Below are 15,486 nucleotides of genomic sequence, written 5' to 3' on the forward strand. Positions count from 1 at the left end.
ATCTTTGCCTAAACCAATTTGTCGCATACTCAAGCTACCAGTATCTCCTGCCCCACAGGCCAGAGCAGTGATCTCCAACCTTTTTACACCCAAGATCACTTTTTGAATTTAAGGGCAACCCAGGATCTACCCTGCCCTTTCCCTGAGTCCTCCCGCTTCCCCAAATCCCCGCCCCTCTCTGTCGCTTGCTCTCTGTCACTTGCTCTCTTTCACTGGGTTGGGGTTTGGGGCAAAGGGGTTCACAGTGTGGGAGGGGGCTCTGGGCTGGGGCAGGGGATGGGGGTGCAGACTCTGGGAGGGAGTGGGGTGCAGGAGGAGGTATGAGTGCTGGCTCCGGGAGAGGTTTGGAGTCAGGGCTGGGGTAGGGGGTTGGGGTGCTAGCTAAAGGAGGGGGATGGGAGTTAGGGTGCAGCCTCCTGCTGGGCAGCATTTATGTCTGGTGGCTTCTGGTTGGTGGCACAGCATAGCTGTTGCTAAGACAGGCTCCCTGCCTACCCCAGCCCCATGCCACTCCTGGAAGGGGCCAACATGCCCCTGCAGCCCTGGGGGGGGGCATGTGGCTCTGCATGCAGCTGCTCTGCAAGCACCGCCCCTGAAGCTCCCATTGGCCACAGCTCCCAGCCAATAGGAGCTGTGGGGGTGGCGCTTGCAGGCAGGAGCAGTGCATGGAGGGAGACCCCCTGCTCCGGGGGGCTGTGCTGGCTGCTTCTGGGCACAGCGTGGGGCCAGGGCAGGCAGGGAGTCTGCCTTAGCAGCAGCCACGCTGCACCACTGGAGATGGCGATGGACTGGGAGATCCTCTAGGATCGACCACCACTGGGCTAGAGGGTCCAACCTTCACAGAAGCAGAGGATGCTGACCCCTATATCCCTGAGGGTGTGTCCACACTTGGCATATGAAGCTTGGGCTAAGAGGCTGTTTAATTGTGGTGTAGATGGTTGGGCTGGAGCCTGAGCTCTAGGACCCTCCTGGCTTGCAGGGCCCCAGCCGGAGCCTGAACGTCTACACTGCAATTAAACAGCCCCTTAGCCTGTGGAATGACCACATAGACGTGCCCTAAGTGCTGGATAACGAAGGGTTTTCTCTCCCCTTATAGTCTGGTAGCCCCTTTGAAATGTAGTCGTTTGAAGTGTATCCCCAGATAAAGTCTATCTCCCCTGCTGGTGTGCAGATGCCATGCTGCCTTCCTCAGCCTCTTGTGAAGTAGCTCTTTCGGTTGGTTTGATCGTGGTGTTTCCTGTAGACGTACTTTCCTTGTCTCTGGCTTATGAACTTGACCCTAGCAGACTGGTACATCCACATTCCCTAGTCTAGGACAAACCTGTTTATTTGCTCTACTCAGATTGCTCGGTCTGACCCTGTGTTAGGAACCTGTTTCTGGCACATGTACCTACCTCTTTACACATGGGTGCTGGAACTAGGGATGCTGGGGCTGCAGCTTGAAGTGGTTTCCATCATATCCAGGGTTTACAGTTTGGTTCAGTGGCCAGCATGTCACCACTTCTCATATGATACCTTACGAGGTGCGGGTTGGCTAAATATTCTGACAACCCTGTGTTGGGTGCACCCTTTGCCAGTTGGCTGTTAGGGTCACAGGTTCCTGTTTGACGCTTCACTGTTTACAATGCACTCAGCCACCGGGAAATAAAATCTCCTTCCTTATTGTGTTTTGCCTCCTTTTCCATGTGGGGTGGAGGTGGCCAATAGGGGCTCTATGCTTGGGGAACAGTTGTAGGTGCGAATGCGCCGCATGTGGCTGAGATTGGCAGTCCATTGGGGCCATGTGTGCACCCCAGACCACATGCTCTTGAACGAGGGCATAAAGGGTGGAATGGCCCCACCCCTCCCTCTGTTCTCTCTTATCGCCCATGGCAGTGAGATAGAACCTGGTGAGTGTCCGATCTGCGAGTACTTCCAGATAGCCATCAACCTGCCCCCCCAACCTCCAAAAGTGCCTCAGATACACTGAGGCCCAACCCTTACTGGAGCAGGGTTCTGCCCTTCAGGCACTGCATGGCATGGAAAGTATTCACCAAATGCCTGGTTGTGAATTTCAGGAGGTAGAAAATCCACATCTAGATGACTTGCTGGTCAGAGGCAGGTCCCAGCAGGAGAACACAGCCTATGTCCTCTCCCTCTTCTAAGCAGGACTCAGCATGAGCAATGGTCCACTCGTGATCTGCAGGAGCATTCCTCCCAGAGGCTAGGTTCTAGCCTCTCCAATTGCAAACTCTCGAAAATTAAATCCAACAATGGTGTGTACAAGTCTGGGATTTAGGCCGCATGCTGGTGTGTACATATGTGTCACGTATCAGAGGGGGTCACCATGTTAGTCTGGATCTGTAAAGCAGCAGAGAGTCCTGTGGCACCTTCTAGACTAACAGACATATTGGAGCATGAGCTTTCGTGGGTGAATACCCACTTCGTCGGATCCAACAAAGTGGGTATTCACCCACGAAAGCTCATGCGCCAATACGTCTGTTAGTCTAGAAGGTGACACAGGACTCTGTTGCTGTACATATGTGACACTGCTTGCCAGACTTCACATGTGGCTCTTACTGTGTGTTTCCCATGCACATGTCACACAAACAAGAGTGTCATAGGCCCACCTCAAACCCTGTGAAAGCTCATGTAGGGGCTAGACCCAGTGAATGTACAGAATGGTCTCTTATCCCCCATTCTGGGCTGACCCTTGTCACATAGACATCTCAACCAGTCCCTGCAGTGTATCTAAACCATGCTGGACTAGCATTTTAACTCGCAAAGCCCATCTTGTAGCAATATTGGCATGTCACGCACTCACAACTGAATTCTATCTTTATAGACTATCAGGATTGGAAGGGACCTCAAGAGGTATCTAGTCCAACCCCCTGCTCAAAGCAGGACCAATCCCCTGGCAGATTTTTGCCCCAAATTGTCCCCTTAAGGATTGAGCTCCCGACCCTGGGTTTAGCAGGCCAATGCTCAAACCACTGAGCTATCCCTCCCCACAACTGAGCAATTGCCCTGCCTGCCAGTCTTGAAGCCGCATTCAACGCTAGGAGAAAAGAAGCTATGTACTTTGAACATGGTCAGCATTTGCTCTGTTTCCTTAACTACACCACACCCTTCCTCAGGCTGTCTCCCTGCCTCTTTGTGGACATTTCTGCCTAAGCCATCTCATCACAGAGCCTCTCTAAGTCAATCTCACAGGGCATTTCCCCTGCTATCAGACAGCTGCCCTCTTGATGCACGTGGCCTCAGGGCAGCAGGATGGGGTAGGTAAGTTGCACGGATGGGGGGGGGGGGGAGAGTGAGGAAGCCCCTATTTGTAACCCTCCTCCCTGCTCTCTCCCGTTCACTGAGCCTATTGCTTAAGCTCCTAGCGGTAGGTCTCTCCCTGGAGTTATTTCCCTTTACTCTCCAGGATGCTGAGCCCTCTGATGCAGCGGGCACCTGAAGAAGGATGCGGGACACTAACTTCTTTGCTTATCAAACCCTCTCTCACCAACTATTCCGTTAAGTGACACCCTCTGCTGGGAGAGCCTGTGCTACCAGCCATTGCACCTGCTCCAAGGAGCTACGAAATGGACCTGTCCTCAATCGTTTGCAACATCGAACAGGTCCCTGCCTCTCCTGCCCCCACCCAGGCCCAAACTGTTCAGTTTGGAAGTTGGACTGAAAAAGGTGACGATAAAAAGCCAAGGAGGTGGGTTTATTTGCAGCAGTTACACAGACACAAACAGACCCAGCAACTATTTACAGTTTTGAAATTAATATTTTTCACAATAATGACCGGTAACATTATGTGCAGCAGACACCAGAAATGAGCAACCAGAAAAGGTGTCACAGTCACTTCTCACAGAGTGAATCACATGGAGTAAATCAGATGTGCTGGAACTAGGGATGCGGCTTCACCCCCTGGCATGAAATGGTTTCCATTGTGTACAAGGGGTTACAGTTTAATTCAATGACTCTAAATACCCCCCTATACAAATTGTTCCAGCATGGCTGGAGTAAACTCTGAAAAGCCTGGAATGGGCACAGGAGCGTTCAAATCAATATCATCTGCTGCACAAGCTACGCTGAGTGGAGGCAATACAGAGAAGTCCCATAGTTGTTCGACTTTGTTGCTGGTTTCAGGAATCTCTGGGGCTGGTCGCCTCGCTCTCTCCTCCTGTCTCCATCTCGCTGCTCCCCGGCTCCTTTCCCTCCGTGGGCAGGTTTCCTTCTCCTGCCTTCACCCCCTGGCAGACGCTGATGGGAATGTCTCTGCCTTGTGCCGCTGGCAGGGCCAGACGTGGCGCCTCGACGCAGAGCTGCCAATCCTGGGACAGGGAGCAGAGCACGGCCTCCACGTTCACGTCTTCCGGCAGGAGAGTTTCTCTGCGGATCTCCCTGTATTCGTGGGAGCAGACTCCAGCCTCCGACTCCGTTTTCTTCTCATGCTTCCCCGTCACCGTCAGCTTCCTCCCGTCCACTCTCACCATCAGCTCAGCTGGGGAGAAGCCGCTCACGTCCATGGAGAGCTGGTACGTCTCCTTCCCCTGCACCTGGGACCCGGACTCCTTCCCAGCACCCTCAGCCAGGGACTGGCTGCTCTGCCTCGGGGTCCTGCTCCCCTCGCCCTCCCCGCAGAGAAGGGGATAAGCCAGAAGGAGGGAGCGTCTCATTCGCTCCATCTCGTCCAGGTGCGTCTGCACGTCCCCCACCAGCTGGTCCCAGAGGCTATGGGGACCCGGCCCCAGGAGGCTGGACACTGGGGCTCTGCTGCGAAGCCACACGGGGCCACAGTCACGCGACTGCCACACTCGGAGCGGGAACATCCTGCGCGGGGCTGGAGGAGCTGGTCCGAGTTCAGCTGCTGAGACGCTGCTGCTGGAGCTGCCTCTGCCCGGCTCCCTGCCCGGCTGCTGCTCACTGGCTGCGGCAGCCCCAGCGCCGCCTTTTATACCGGGCTGGGGGCGGGCTGGGCACCTCGGGAACCTTCCCGCTCCTGCGGGGGCCGAGCTCCCGGGCTGGGCTTTGCTGGAGCCTTCCCGATTCCGCTGTCATGGGTGGGGCGGAGGGCGTGACTCAGCGCCGGGGGCACGGGCTGGAGCCGCGGGGGGGAGGTCTCAGCGGCGGGGCAGGGGCCGCAGCCCGGCTCTGCCCGGGGGGTTCCCAGCCCGGTAGCACAGACCCCCCCGCTCCCGGCCCAGCGCCGGGCAGAGGCGCCCCCAGCGAACGGGATATTTCTCCCCCCGGTTACAGAGCCCCGCCCCTGAGGAACCAGAGTCACGTTTGGCATAAAGTGCCCCCCCCCCGCTCCGTTCCAGCCGCTGCCCCCGCGGGGGTCGGGATCTGCCCCTTGTGGGGCGGCCAAACTTGGAGGGTTTCTCAGCTGCCCTGAAGCTCCTGCCTGGTGCTTGTGAATGGACGGGGGGGGGGGCGCTCGGACAGGGTGTTCTTCCTGCTGCTCAGCCACCCCCTCCCCCCAGCGGCTCTTCCTAGGCTCTGGCTGAGGCGAGGGGGGGTCAGAGACAGCTGCCGGGTGTGACCCCCCCCGGACCGGAACAGGACCGGACACGAGTCTCTGTTACTGTTTATTACACGTGCGCGTGTTCGCCCAGCTGATGTGGGCATAGTGGCACGTCCACTGTCCAACCCGGCCCCTCCCCCGCCCAGACAGCTGCCCGGGAAGTGTCTCCCCGGCTCCCCGCCCCTGCCCCAGGCGCTGAGCCGCCCCCCCCGCCCCCATGACAGCGGGATCGGGAAGGCTCCAGCAAAGCCCAGCCCGGGAGCTCCGCCCCCCCAGCGGCTGCTAGAAGCTGCTGGGCCCCAGAGCCGAGCCGAGCCAGGCACCGCCCCCAGCCCCCCCCCACCCCCGCCCGGCCCCGCCCCCAACCCCCAGGGGCGGGAAGGTTCCCGAGGTGCCCGGCCCGCCCCCAGCCCGGTATAAAAGGCGGCGCTGGGGCTGCCGCAGACAGTGAGTAGCAGCCAGGCAGGGAGCCGGGCAGCGGCGGCAGCGGCAGCAGCAGCACTCGGACCAGCTACTCCAGCCCCGCGCAGAATGTTCCCGCTCCGAGTGTGGCTTCGCAGCAGAGCCCCAGCGTCCAGCCTCCTGCGGCCGGGTCCCCACAGCCTCTGGGACCAGCTGGTGGGGGACGTGCAGACGCACCTGGACGAGATGGAGCGAATGAGATGCTCCCTCCTTCTGGCTTATCCCCTTCTCTGCAGGGAGGGCGAGGGGAGCAGGACCCCGAGGCAGAGCAGCCAGTCCCTGGCTGAGGGTGCTGGGAAGGAGCCTGGGTCCCAGGCGCAGGGGAAGGAGACGTACCAGCTCTCCATGGACGTGAGCGGCTTCTCCCCAGCTGAGCTGATGGTGAGAGTGGACGGGAGGAAGCTGACGGTGACGGGGAAGCATGAGAAGAAAACGGAGTCGGAGGCTGGAGTCTGCTCCCACGAGTACAGGGAGATCCGCAGAGAAACTCTCCTGCCGGAAGACGTGAACGTGGAGGCCGTGCTCTGCTCCCTGTCCCAGGATGGGCAGCTCTGCGTCGAGGCACCACATCTGGCCCTGCCAGGGGCACAAGGGAGAGACATTCCCATCAGTGTCTGCCAGGGGGTGAAGGCAGGAGAAGGAAAACTGCCCACGGAGGGAAAGGAACCGGGGAGCAGCGAGATGGAGACAGGAGGAGAGAGCGAGGCGACCAGCCCCATAGATTCCTGAAACCAGCCACCGACTCCAGTAACCCTGGGACTCTGTTTCATTGATTCCCCTCAGCCCAGCTAGAGCAGCGCTTGGTCTGGGTGTGAATGGTCCTGAGCATATTCCTGGGCTGCCAGAATCTCTCTGTAAGAGCAGTGACTGGGGGATGCTCCATTTCTCTGCTCTTTGTTTGTTTGTTTTTGTTATAATGTTTATACTTGTTTGAATTTGAAAATTAAATACCAACCTTTCTAGTAAATACAAACCGTGCTGTCTGGTGAGCTCTGTCTGCTTGATTCACCATTTTGCGTTATTTCTGGAAATAAACTGCCATTGTCCCAGCTCAGTTCTCATCTCTCTCTGCAGAGACCCCTTTCAATCTGCAAGGGAGGGAACATGATGGTTTTGAGAGTTCAGAGCTGTTGATTGTAGGGTGCAGGTCTAAGATAAGAGCAGAACAGCTGTGATAAAGGGCCGGGTTGCTGTTTTGAGGGGGAGTGGGGAGAGTGCCTGATTAGGGAGGAGACGAGTAACCAAATACCAGGCCCAGAGGCATGTAACCCTGTAGACAGCTGTGACATATATGGCAGTGCCCTGCAGTACTCTTGGGAGCTTTGACTGTACAAAGTTTACATATCACTGTGGCCCAGGGACTGTCTGTACTATAGTTCTAAGGGGGGTGGGGGCGTGGAATCCTTAGGGAAGGGCTTGAAGGATTGACGCTTGCCGGAACCCTTGGCTGGAGCTGGGCTGACTTCAGCTTTGTAGCATGGTCACCCTCCCTCACGTGTGGGTTCTTGTCTGGCTGGGAATGTGCTTTCTCTGTAACGCTTTCACCGTATCAGTGACTGTGCTTGAGCAGAAAGAGCTGGATAGTAACTAATCATCACTGAGTGTTCCGGCTCTGAAGAGGAAGCAAAGCGCAGATGCAGGCTGTTTGGGTCAGGGTGGGCTGCAGGAGGGAACTGTGGAGCCTGGAAAGTCCCCGGTCAGGAGGGAGAGAGATGGGGGTCTCTGCCAAGAACATAACATAAGAACATAAGAAAGGCCGTACCGGGTCAGACCAAAGGTCCATCTAGCCCAGTATCTGTCTACCTACAGTGGCCAATGCCAGGTGCCCCTGAGGGAGTGAACCTAACAGGCAATGATCAAGTGATCTCTCTCCTGCCATCCATCTCCATCCTCTGACGAACAGAGGCTAGGGACACCATTCTTACCCATCCTGGCTAATAGCCATTTATGGACTTAGCCACCATGAATTTATCCAGTCCCCTTTTAAACATTGTTATAGTCCTAGCCTTCACAACCTCCTCAGGTAAGGAGTTCCACAAGTTGACTGTGCGCTGCGTGAAGAAGAACTTCCTTTTATTTGTTTTAAACCTGCTGCCTATTAATTTCATTTGGTGACCCCTAGTTCTTGTATTATGGGAATAAGTAAATAACTTTTCCTTATCCACTTTCTCAACATCACTCATGATTTTATATACCTCTATCATGTCCCCCCTTAGTCTCCTCTTTTCCAAACTGAAGAGTCCTAGCCTCTTTAATCTTTCCTCATATGGGACCCTCTCTAAACCCCTAATCATTTTAGTTGCTCTTTTCTGAACCTTTTCTAGTGCTAGAATATCTTTTTTGAGGTGAGGAGACCACATCTGTACACAGTATTCGAGATGTGGGCGTACCATGGATTTATATAAGGGCAATAATATATTCTCAGTCTTATTCTCTATCCCCTTTTTAATGATTCCTAACATCCTGTTTGCTTTTTTGACCGCCTCTGCACACTGCGTGGACATCTTCAGAGAACTATCCACGATGACGCCAAGATCTTTTTCCTGACTCGTTGTAGCTAAATTAGCCCCCATCATGTTGTATGTATAGTTGGGGTTATTTTTTCCAATGTGCATTACTTTACATTTATCCACAAGGAGACGTGATGACTGGGTGCCAGAAGCCCAAGGCTGATGCCCTTCCTGGACCACCCAGGGGGAATACAGGTGCCGTCGTCCTGCAGTGTGACAGTGCCTATAGGGGCCAACGTTTCCTCCAATCAGCACTTGCAAAGCCGGCTAGGTGCTGAAGCCCTCCCCAGCTGCTCGAAAGCTGAAGCTGAAGCTCCAGAGGTGCCGGAAACAGAATTCTCAAACTAGTCAGGGGAAAAAATGGTTACTTACCTTTGTAACTGTTGTTCTTCGAGATGTGTTGCTCATATCCATTCCAGTTAGGTGTGCGCGCGCCGCGTGCACGTTCGTCGGAAGATTTTTACCCTAGCAACCCCAGTGGGTCGGCTGAGCGCCCCCTGGAGTGGCGCCATAACGGCACCCATATATACCTCAGCCGACCCACCCGACCCTCAGTTCCTTCTTGCCGGCTACTCCAACAGTGGGGAAGGAGGGTGGGTGTGGAATGGATATGAGCAACACATCTCGAAGAACAACAGTTACAAAGGTAAGTAACCGTTTTTTCTTCTTCGAGTGATTGCTCATATCCATTCCAGTTAGGTGATTCCCAAGCCTTACCTAGGCGGTGGGGTCGGAGTGAGACGTGGCGTTATGCAGGACCGCAGAGCCAAAGGCTGCGTCATCTCTCGACTGTTGGACCTGAGCATAGTGAGAGGCGAAAGTATGAACCGACGATCAGGTCGCCGCTCAGCATATTTCTTGTATCGGTACGTGTGCCAGAAAGGCAGCGGATGACGCCTGGGCCTTGGTAGAGTGGGTGGTGAGATGGCCCAAAGGGACATTAGCCAAGTTATAACAGGTGCATATGCACTCTGTGAGCCATGAGGAGATTCGCTGCGATGAGACAGGAAGACCTCGCATTCGGTCAGCAATTGCCACAAACAGTTGAGAGGATTTGCGGAACGGTCTTGTCCGATCAACATAGAAAGCCAACGCCCTACGAACATCAAGGGAGTGAAGTCGTTGCTGTCGCGAGGATGCGTGAGGTTTTGGAAAGAATACCGGAAGGAAGATGTCCTGGTTATTGTGGAACGCGGACACTACCTTCGGGAGGAATGCTGGATGTGGACGTAGCTGCACCTTGTCCTTATGAAAAACGGTGTACGGTGGGTCCACCATGAACGCTCTGAGCTCAGAGACCCGTCTGGCTGATGTGATAGCTACCAGAAAAACCGTCTTCCATGACAGGTACAGCAAGGAACAGGTGGCTACCGGCTCAAAGGGTGGGGACATGAGCCTGCTGAGGACCAGATTGAGGTCCCAGGTGGTAGTCGGATGGCGCACCTGGGGGTAGAGACGGTCAAGGCCCTTTCTGAAACGGGTAGTCAGCGGATGAGAGAACTGTGTATATCCTCCCTCACCGGGGTGGAAAGTGGAGATGGCCGCTAAGTGCACCTTTATAGAGGACAGTGCAAGGCCTTGCTGTTTTAGCGACCAGAGATAGTCAAGGACCACCGGAAGCGGAAGCTCTGAAGGAATAGCGTCGCGCGCTTGAGCCCAGCAAGCGAAGCGCTTCCACTTGGCCAGGTAGGTAGATCGAGTGGAAGGCTTTCTGCTGCTCAATAAAACATGCTGCACGGGAGCAGAGCAGCGCAATTCCGACTGGTCTAGCCACTCAGGAGCCACGCCGTGAGGTGGAGGGCCATCAGGTCTGGGTGACGGAGAGTGCCGTGATCTTGCGTTATAAGATCCAGGTGAAGCGGCAGAGGAATTGGGCTGGCTACCGACAGACGGAGCAGCGAGGTGAACCAGTGTTGCCTGGGCCATGCTGGCGCGATTAAGATGAGACGTGCTTTGTCCCGTCGGAGCTTCAGCAGGACTCTGTGTATGAGGGGGAACGGGGGAAAGGCGTAGAACAGATGACGAGTCCATGGAAGGAGAAACGCGTCTGACAGAGAGCCCGGTGACAGGCCTTGAAAGGAGCAAAACTCTTGGCATTTGCGGTTTGATCGGGATGCAAATAGGTCTACATGGGGAAATCCCCACTGTTGGAAAATGGCATGAGCGATGTCCGCTCTCAGCGACCACTCGTGGCAGAGAAAGGACCTGCTCAGGCGATCCGCGACGGTGTTCTTGACGCCGGGAAGGAACGACGCCACCAGATGTATTGAGTGGGCTATGCAGAATTCCCATAGTAGCATCGCTTCGTGGCAGAGGGGAGAAGAGCGGGTCCCGCCTTGCTTGTTGATATAGTACATGGCCGTTGTGTTGTCCATAAAGACTGAGACACAACGGCCGCGGAGGCGAGTTTGGAACGTCTGGCATGCCAGGCGCACTGCCCGGAGCTCCCTGACATTGATGTGCATATTCAATTCCTGCACCGACCAAAGACCTTGAGTACGAAGATCGCCGAGATGGGCTCCCCATCTGAGGGACAAGGCGTCCGTCGTCAGGGAAAGGGAAGGTTGAGGAGCATGGAATGGGACCCCTGCACATACGTGTGACGGGGTCAGCCACCAGTCCACCAGTCCAGGGATTGAAGGACACACAGGGGTATGCATCCCCAAAGTACGGATAATGACTCTATTGTCCTTTAAGTTCTGGAGCCTAGAGTCCGTTTTTTCGGAGAACAGAGCCTTGGAGTCAAAAGGAAGGTTTTGAATGGTGTACTGTACTTCAGGGGGAAGCGTCGAACTCTGGAGCCAAGAGATCCGACGCATGGTAATGCCCGAGGCTATAGTACGTGCCCCCGAGTCAGCTGCGTCCAAGGAGGCTTGTAACGAAGTGCGCGCTACCTTTTTACCTTCCTCTACGAAGGCTGTGAACTCCTGTTGTGAGTCCTGAGGTAGGAGCTCTTTGTACTTCTCTACCTCAGCCCAAGTGTCATGTCCGTAACGGCTCAGCAAGGCCTGCTGGTTAGCCACTCGGATCTGCAGGGCGCCAGCAGAGTAGACCTTGCGACCAAGCAAGTCCATTCGCCTGGCTTCCTTTGATTTAGGAGCCGGGCCTTGCTGGCCGTGTCGCTCTTTATCGTTGACAGATTGGACCACCAACGACGAGGGGATAGGGTGTACATACAAATACTCATATCCCTTGGAAGGGACCATGTACTTGCGTTCCACCCCCCTGGCTGTGGGCGCAATAGAGGACGGAGTCTGCCATAAGCTATCAGCAGTCGCCTGGATAGTCTTAATGAAAAGGAGGGCTACGCGGGTTGGAGCGTCCGCTGACAAAATGGTCACTATCGGATCGTCCATTTCCGATACCTCCTCAGCTTGTAGGTCCATTCGCAATGCCACCCTGCGAAGAAGCTCTTGGTGTGCCCGTAAGTCAATTGGCGGGGGACCTGCAGACGATGACCCTGCCACCGCCTCATCCGGGGAAGAGGAAGAAGAAGACATCCCGGGAATGATGGTATCCCGCTCAGCGTCTGGGACCTGGGAAGGTTCCTGCTCCAGAGGTTACTGGGCAGGCTGATTACCTTCCTCTACGAACGATGGTACCTCAGTGTCAACTGGGGGGCGGCTTATTGTAGCCTCCGGGATGCGTGACTCGTGTGGTACGGTGCGCATGGTAGGCACAGGAGCGCCTTGAGCTTGGTGGTAGGCCCAAGGGGTCCAATAACGCCAGTGATGAGGGTCCTGGTCCACGTAGTGGGACTGCTGGAAGACTCCCGAAGGGACCTGAGGGTCATGTTCGTCGACGTAGTAGCTGTCGGCATGTGAAGAGGCCGAGGTGTGCCTGGAGGGCCAGGGAGGAGCGGATAACCCCTGTGCCGAAGTGCCAACTGATCGCATTTCCCGCCTCTGCGGCGACCGGTGCCGGGAGGCATCCCAACAGCGAGAGCGGGAGCGAGAACGGGACCTCCGACCGGCACGGTGCCGGGAGGTCGACCGGGATCTCCATGCTCGGTGCCGGGAGCGGCTGCGTGAGTAGCGGCGGCCGTAGCGGTACCGCGATCCGGAACGGTGCCGGGAGCGACGAGTCAGAGAGCGGGACAATGACCGGTGCCGCGAGTCTGAACGGTGCCGCGTAGTCGAGCGGTGCCGGGACTGCGAGCGGCGTTGCGATCGGCACCCGGAGTGAGATCGGCGTCGGGACCGTGAGCGCTGGTGAGACCGGGAGCGGGATCGGTGCCGGTCGGACTCGGTGCCGGCAGGCGGCTTGAGCATTGACGGCTTGCCCATGGAACGGGGCGCCCGCACCGGCGGCGCCGGGGGCGGAGGCACAGCCGGGTCTGTCAACGCAATAAGGTCCCGCGCCTCTGCGAAAGTCTCCGGAGTCGACGGCAGTTGGATCTCTACCGCGGCCAGAGCCGGGGAGGTCATAGGTGCCAGACTCGACGGCCTCTGAGGGGCTGGAGTCGACGGTGCCGGCAGAAACGTCTGCGCCAGAGGAGCCGGTGCCGCGGCAGGTTTCGGTGCCGGGCGGTCCAGTCGGGGCGCGCTCTGGTGCTTCGGAGCAGGCGGTGCCGAAGAGGCAGTGGCCTTCCCTTTCTTCGCCTTTGGCGAGAGAGAGCGTCCCTGGGCAGATTTTGGTGCCGATGGCACTCTTGGTTGCTGCACGGAAGAGTGGCCCGGTGCCGTGGCGGCACTGCGAGAGTCTAGAGGGACAGTGGGCGGTGCCGCAGCCGGAGGGGTTAAGGCTGCCTCCATGAGGAGTTGTTTAAGCCTAATGTCTCTTTCCCTCTTTGTGTGAGGCTTGAAAGCCTTGCAAATCGGGCACTTAGAAGACAAGTGCGACTCTCCCAGGCACTTTAAACAGGAGCTATGAGGATCCCGTGTAGGCATAGGCCTGCGGCAGGCCGAACACAGCTTGAAACCCGGGGAGCCGGGCATGCGCTCCGGTCCCGGGTGCGGGTGGGGGCTAATCCCCGAACCCACTAACTATCTAACACTAAACTGACTAAAAACTATCCAAAACAAGAAAAAACCTACAACTAAGATATCAACTATGTACAAATTTTAGAGAAAAGAACTATGAGGAAGCTAGGGAAGCGGAGGTCAGGCAAGCTGCACTCCACTGTTCCAACGACCGACACGGGCGGTAAGAAGGAACTGAGGGTGAGGTGGGTCGGCTGAGGTATATATGCGGTGCCGTTATGGCACCACTCCAGGGGGCGCTCAGCCGACCCACTGGGGTTGCTAGGGTAAAAATCTTCCGACGAACGTGCACGTGGCGCGCGCACACCTAACTGGAATGGATATGAGCAATCACTCAAAGAAGGACTATCTCGCCAGCTTCATCCTGTAGGGCCGCTCCACCATGCCTAACACCTCTTACCTGCCAGCCCTCACAGGAGATGAGCCAGAGACTGGTCCCCACAAAGGACAGCTGGAGCCATGGGAAAATAGGGGGAGCCAGGAATCGTGCGACACAGAGAGAGATGTGGGTTTGGCTAGTAGGACATGGGCTACGTAAGAGGCTAATTTGGCATAGGTGCCTGGCTTCCAGAGAGGGTTTGATGCTGTGGCTCCTGAGTGGAGGGAGGCACTGATCTCTGGCCCATCAGCCAGGGGTACCAAGTCAGCTGCTCAGACACCTAAACCCCTGTTCTGTCCCTGCCAATCTGGTTGACAGTTTCAACTGCCTGGCTGCAGACAAGCCCTTCCTTCGGCACCTACCTATCCCCATGCGATGCCTGGTCTTGGTGCTATTGTATTGATAGCAGGGGCCCAAAGAGTTAAAGGTGTTATAAACTCCTTCACTGTCGGACAGTGAAATTGTGATAAAAAGGTTCGGGAGTGGGAGGGTGCATAGAGCCACTGGCTTTCTACAGAGACCCTGGCTTCTTGGCAAAGACCCAAACGCACTCATTCTAAAGTTGGAAGTTTACTGATGAAAACACAAGTAAGGACTAGAAACAAAATTCAAACTGAGTAACTGTAGAAAACAAGGTAATCAAATCCTATTAAAAGTCTCTCGCCTTTTGGAAGTTATGATGGGGCGGACTAGGCTTTGAGGCCCCCTGCTGGAGGCCTTGTGGTCCTGCCACACCTTGCCCCAGAAAAGAGTGGTAGAGAGGTCCTCCAAGCTGCCTAGAGCGGCTGTGTGAGAAGCATCCAATCAGAGCCCAGAAGGTCAGTATAAGAGCTGCAGGGTGAGACCACATTCAGTTCCTTATTCCAGCTGGAGGAGAGTGGCCGTTGCTCCAGGCTGGGTGTGGGGACTCTACAAGGACAAGGCCGAAGAATGTGTGAGAGCCATGGAGAGGTGGCCCAGCTAATTAGAGCAGCAACTCAGTTTATTTAAAGGGACATTGCAGATGGCTGCTCTCTATAGGGTCCCTGTGCTGGGACCTGACATAGAGGGTGGACTTCAGTCATCCGCCCCCACCAGCCACTGGGAAAGTGGGTTGGACTTTGAGGCACCTCAGAAGGGGAACTGGATATGATGAAGTGGGTTCTAGGCCACGAAATCTTATGCCCAAATAAATGTGTTAGTCTCTAAGGTGCCACAAGGACTCCTCATTGTTTTTGCTGATATAGACTAACACACCCCCTCCCACACACCCCAACCCCGCAATATCATGAGCATTCATGGCCCACCATACAATTTCCATATCCTGATGTGGCCCTCGGGCCCAAAAGTTTGCCCACCCCTGATTTAGGTGAATCTTGAATGCAATAATATCATTGTTGATGTGTCTCTTTGAAGTTTGTGATAGACTGCCTAATGAATAAATTGCCTTAGATTAATTTGTGTAACTACAAAGTGATGCTTAGGAAATAAATCTCCATAATTACCCATTGTTTGCTGAAGGTCTCCGAACTATCAAAGAGAGCCTGAAAATTGTATAAAAGGCTTTTGGGACCTGATTCTTTTTATCTCAGATCTGCTTCATGCAGGGGAAGCTTAAGCCATAAGACTGAGATCCCAGTCCCGACTGGACCACCCTGAATATAAACATTTGGA

At 55.6% G+C, this 15,486-nt stretch overlaps 2 protein-coding genes across 2 annotated transcripts; one reads left to right on the forward strand and one right to left on the reverse strand.

Moving 5' to 3' along the window:
- Positions 1-3,658: 3,658 nt before the first annotated feature.
- LOC120395121 (heat shock protein 30C-like) lies at positions 3,659-4,910 on the reverse strand. Its single transcript, XM_039519292.1, has one exon. The coding sequence runs from the start codon at positions 4,803-4,805 to the stop codon at positions 4,119-4,121; it is 687 nt and encodes a 228-aa protein (XP_039375226.1). The 5' UTR covers positions 4,806-4,910; the 3' UTR covers positions 3,659-4,118.
- A 1,053-nt stretch (positions 4,911-5,963) lies between these two features.
- LOC120395117 (heat shock protein 30C-like) lies at positions 5,964-7,156 on the forward strand. The gene has a single exon (XM_039519282.1). It carries the CDS (start codon positions 6,032-6,034, stop codon positions 6,689-6,691), a length of 660 nt encoding a protein of 219 aa, XP_039375216.1. The 5' UTR covers positions 5,964-6,031; the 3' UTR covers positions 6,692-7,156.
- The last annotated feature ends 8,330 nt before the right edge of the window (positions 7,157-15,486 follow it).

The sequence above is a fragment of the Mauremys reevesii genome, unplaced genomic scaffold, assembly GCF_016161935.1.
Source record: "Mauremys reevesii isolate NIE-2019 unplaced genomic scaffold, ASM1616193v1 Contig96, whole genome shotgun sequence".
Taxonomy (NCBI): Eukaryota; Metazoa; Chordata; order Testudines; family Geoemydidae; genus Mauremys; species Mauremys reevesii.

What these genes read in the sequence shown, in the direction of transcription:
- LOC120395117 (XM_039519282.1), top strand. Translation starts at nt 6,032, where the DNA reads ATGTTCCCGCTCCGAGTGTGGCTTCGCAGCAGAGCCCCAGCGTCCAGC.
- LOC120395121 (XM_039519292.1), bottom strand. Translation starts at nt 4,805, where the DNA reads ATGTTCCCGCTCCGAGTGTGGCAGTCGCGTGACTGTGGCCCCGTGTGG.